Below are 4,933 nucleotides of genomic sequence, written 5' to 3' on the forward strand. Positions count from 1 at the left end.
GGTACTAGGGAACATAGGTACTGAGGAACATAGGTACTGAGGAACATAGGTACTGAGGAACATAGGTACCAGGAAAGATAGGTACTGAGGAACATAGGTACCAGGAAAGATAGGTACTAGGGAACATAGGTACTGAGGAAGGTACCAGGAAACATAGGTACTGAGGAACATAGGTACCAGGGAACATAGGTACTGAGGAAGGTACCAGGAAACATAGGTACCAGGGAACATAGGTACCAGGAAACATAGGTACTGAGGATGAAATGTATTGGAAATGACAGGTACCAGGGAACTAACTGAAATGAGCAAAACCCAAAATGGCTTTAGCTCAGCCAGTTTTACAGATATTGATCTAAAATAGACCATGATATGTATTCCTTARTTTCACTTTAGTTATGGTAAATCAAAGTTTTAACCAACATGACTCATGAATGTATGATCAAGTAGTAAACTCAGTTGTCAGTGCTGAAATAGTCTTTTCCTTAAAGCTCCACAAAGTAACCTCAGTATTCGTCTCTCAGTTACTGGCCCTGGCTGCTGGGGGTGCTCACCTGGCTGCTGGCCCTGGCYATTCCGCTCAGCCTGCTCCTCCAGACGGACTCCAACAACCTCCAGGAATGTGACCGGGATCAGCTGAAGAGAGGCGTGCTGCGGAAGGTGCTCTTCATCAGTGTGTGCACGCTGGTCATCCTCTACAGCTACATCAGGATTCTGCTGGAGGGACGGAGGCTTGGGGTTCTCAACCGACGGAACCGGGCCGGGTGCAGGACCATCGCCCTGCATGGAACACAGCTGGCTGTTTACCTCCTGCCCAACTTTGTGAACTTTGTCCTTACAGTTCTGTTCCAAAATGACTTCATTAAGCGAGAGACCAAAGAGCTGGCCGCCGTGGTCATTTTCGCCTTCTTCAGCGTGGCGCAGTGCATTGCGCCGGTCGTTTACGGTTTGCGTAAAGAGGAACTTCTGGAACAGCTGAATAGCAGGTTTCCCTGCTGCTCCCGGTACTTAAAGACTGCCCTTGGGTGGACAGTAAGAGCCAACTGGCCCCACACAGAACCTGAAGGAAGGTATGTCCCACTGATCTGTTTAAATCCAAAATTATCCTTCACAGTTGATACTCTACACCAGTGGTTCCCAAACACAATTGGGACCTTGAGGTGATTTTTAAAAATCAAATTAATGGTTACAAAAAATAGAGATTGCCAGTAGTAGAATAAGCCTTAACTGCTACAAAGAGATGGATTAAACAAAAAACTGGTTGACGGCACATTTTWTGATTGGGGGTCATCCCTATGTACCGCTGTACCCACAGTATGTTACACGGTACTTATGTTACCGATTATGTTCTCCCCTGTACCCCTGTCCCAATGTTCCCCRGTACAATGAGGGAGCCAAGCATTTTCTTGACTTTTATTGTTAACCCCAGGAGAACATATGTACTGGGAACATANACCCCTGTCCCAATGTTCCCCGGTACAATGAGGGAGCCAAGCATTTTCTTGACTTTTATTGTTAACCCCAGGAGAACATATGTACTGGGAACATAGATACTGGGAAAATAGGTATTGGGAACATAGGTACTGGGAACATAGGTATTGAGAACTTAGGTACTGGGAGGATAGGTATTGAGAACTTAGGTACTGGGAATATAAATACTGGAAACATAGGTACTGGGAACATACATATTGGGAACTTAGGTACAGGGAGCATAGGTATTGGGAACATAGGTACTGGGAACATAGGTAGTGGGAACATAGGTACTGGGAACAAAGGTATTGGAAACATAGGTATTGAAAACATAGGTCTTGAGAACATATGTCTTGAGAACATAGGTATTGAGAACTTAGGTACTGGGAATATAAATACTGGAAACATAGGTACTGGGAACATACATATTGGTAACTTAGGTACTGGGAATATAGGTATTGAGAACTTAGGTACTGGGAACATAGGTATTGAGAACGTAGGTACTGGGAACATAGGTAGTGGGAACATAGGTACTGGGAACATAGGTAGTGGGAACATAGGTACTGGGAACAACGGTATTGGAAACATAGGTATTGAGAACATAGGTATTGAGAACTGAGGTACTGGGAACATAGGTATTGAGAACCTAGGTACTGGGAAAATAAATTCTGGAAACAGGTACTGGGAACATACTATACATATTGGGAACTTAGGTACTGGAACTTAGGTACTGGGAACATAGGTATTGGGAACATAGGTATTGAAAACATGTACTGGGAACACAGGTGATGGGGACGTGGGTCCTGGGAACATAGGTATTGAGAACTTAGGTACTGGGAACATGGATACTGGGAACATACATATTGGGAACATATGTACTGGAAACATAGGTATTGAGACCTTAGGTACTGGGACCATAGATACTGGGAACATACGTACTGGGAACATAGATACTGGGAACAAATGTACTGGGAACATATGTATTGAGACCTTAGGTACTGGGACCATAGATACTGGGAACATACGTACTGGGAACAAAGATACTGGGAAAAAATGTACTGGGAACATATGTATTGAGAACATAGGTACTGAGAACATAGATACTAGGAACATAGGTACTGAGAACATAGATACGGTGAACATAGATATTGGGAACATAGATGGTATGAACACAGGTACTGGGAACATAGACGCCTTGAACATAGGTATTGGGAACATAGATAATGTGAACATCGGTTTTAGGGAAAATACATATCAGAGAACTCAGTAATCAGGAAACACAGTAACTAGAGAGTATATGTATCATAAACATAGTCATGGACTCCTTGAATGGCATATTAACAATTTTTATTTCCAGCCACATTCGGGGTCACAAGTCTCTAAAACCTTTACTTTGTTGGTCAAAACCTGAACCGTTTGGGAACCATTGATCTGCTGTAAGTCGAGTTTTCAGCCCGTGGACATTTGAAAATCAAACCTGGTTGGTGTTAACATTTTCATTTAGTTTATTCACACAGATCTATTTCTCAACTAAAGTCATCTCAGGGGAAAAAAATCTAAAAGTCCCAGTCATATCAGAATWCACCCTGGGAATAAAATCCACCCACATACAACCAGTTTAATCCTCCTTCTACCCTTTGAAAAKAGTCCACAAGGCCTTACTGTTGATACTGAGGTTTCTTAGGTTATTTTGACCCAGGGGCAGCAGGAGAGTAAATCCAAWTTTTGTAGATTATAAAATCAGTTTAAAAAAATTAAATACCTATAGAAACCATCAGATTGTGTCAAATGTTTATGTTGATGCAGTCCTTCATTTTGAGCAACCAAAGGGTGACAGTGGAGAGGAACAACCCCCTTTTAACAAGACGGAAAGTCCCAGCAGAAACAGACTCAGGATAGGTGTTTTTTAAAATTCATTCTGCTTCATTTTAAGAAGAAATGCTATTTTATGCGTCAAACTGTGSTTTTCGGTATTTTACATAAATTCAACAAAAATAAATTGTTCATTTGTGTTAAAAGGTCCCTTTTTTGCTAAGATGTCWTAAGGATCAGTAAAGAACTGTTTATTTCCTTGAGTTTACGTGAAAAAAATACAGAAAACATTTAGTTGAGTTTTGTACATAGCTGAAATTGATGTTTTATTTAATTTACCCGTCATCACATTTAATGTGTTAWATTTCACCAAACCTTTAATTTTTCTTCTTCTTTCTTTTAAAAGAAGCATATGACAGTCKGCATATTTGGAAAATAATGTTCCGTGGAAAAAATGCACCCCGACTATCAGCAGTTATTGCAAACAATGTTTAAAAAAAGTCACATGAGCTGTTTAAATAAAGGCTCGTATGGCAACCAGTTCATCAAGATCTGAAACACGGAGCTTAAATTAGACCAAACAAAGAAAAAACTGGAAGCTACAGTTCTGAGACAGAATATTTATAAGATAATTTTTTACTTTGTTCATATTTCATAAATCTGATCTCTTCATTTATCTGTTCAAGTTATTAAAGTAGAAAATCTCTGAGGAATATGTGAAGATGAATCATCAGACATGAGTAAAACAAGATAGTTAAGATTGAAAACTGCTATGACTATTACTTTTTACACTCTCTTCACGTGTTTTCATCAACCACACAAAAAAAATGCAAATGAACACAATGTCTCTTTATCTTTTTGGTTTTGTTGTCAGGGAGCGAACACTGACTCTTCAGACAACGGTCTCGTTCGAACCCCAGCATGAAGACGACGACGATGAGGAGGAAACTGGGTCATTGTCAGTCACCAGCTTCTCACATGACTCACACTTGTCCCCAAATAAAAGTTTGATGGGAAACGCTGATTGACCTTAAAAGTGACGAGACATCTTTGACATGCAGCRGGTCTTTCTRTCCCAACATGGAAAGGAGCTTRTGATCATTTAGGCCAGGACGTACAYCTCCTCAGGACCTCCGCAGGTTAGATTTTGGCCAGTATCTGACCTTTTGTCTGGWTGAGAGCACCTGAGGATGAACCATCAGCCCAATAAGTGGTCAGATGGATCCAGTTTTACGACTGTAGCTGGTTTGAGGATTTACAAGAGACTCAGGTCACAATYTTGCTCAGACATCCTTTGTTGTTCAGGATTACACCGACCGGCGTTGAGGACTTTTATTCCCACTATGGATACTATAAAGAGACTTTAAAGGTCTGGAGCCAATAATTCTGACTCATCAAAATCAGCAGAGGGGACTGCAGACACTCAGTCTGAGCTTCAGTCTATATGGAACTGCCTGGCGAGTCCATAATAAGACAGCTCTGATTAAAAAATGTGAATGCGGGACAAATAGAGAAGTTCTTTGCAAAACCTTATTTATACAACCTAACTTTGGACTGTTCCAATTTCAGGAAAACATTTGTCATGTTTTTGTTATGTCTTAAACTTTTTTTTATCAGAATGTTGTTCGAATAAGCTCATATTTAATTAAATATG

At 40.6% G+C, this 4,933-nt stretch overlaps 1 protein-coding gene across 1 annotated transcript in view; it reads left to right on the top strand.

Moving 5' to 3' along the window:
* zgc:194312 (olfactory receptor 52B2) overlaps positions 1-4,911 on the top strand; it is a 7,063-nt gene extending 2,152 nt beyond the window's left edge. Inside the window, exons 2-3 of the mRNA XM_014024555.1 lie at positions 522-1,067; positions 4,154-4,911. Of these exons, the coding sequence (XP_013880009.1) occupies positions 522-1,067; positions 4,154-4,307 (700 nt within the window). The 3' untranslated portion in view covers positions 4,308-4,911. The remainder of the gene's footprint in view (positions 1-521; positions 1,068-4,153) is intronic.
* Positions 4,912-4,933: the final 22 nt, after the last annotated feature.

Source organism: Austrofundulus limnaeus, unplaced genomic scaffold (assembly GCF_001266775.1).
Source record: "Austrofundulus limnaeus strain Quisiro unplaced genomic scaffold, Austrofundulus_limnaeus-1.0 Scaffold426, whole genome shotgun sequence".
Taxonomy (NCBI): domain Eukaryota; kingdom Metazoa; phylum Chordata; class Actinopteri; order Cyprinodontiformes; family Rivulidae; genus Austrofundulus; species Austrofundulus limnaeus.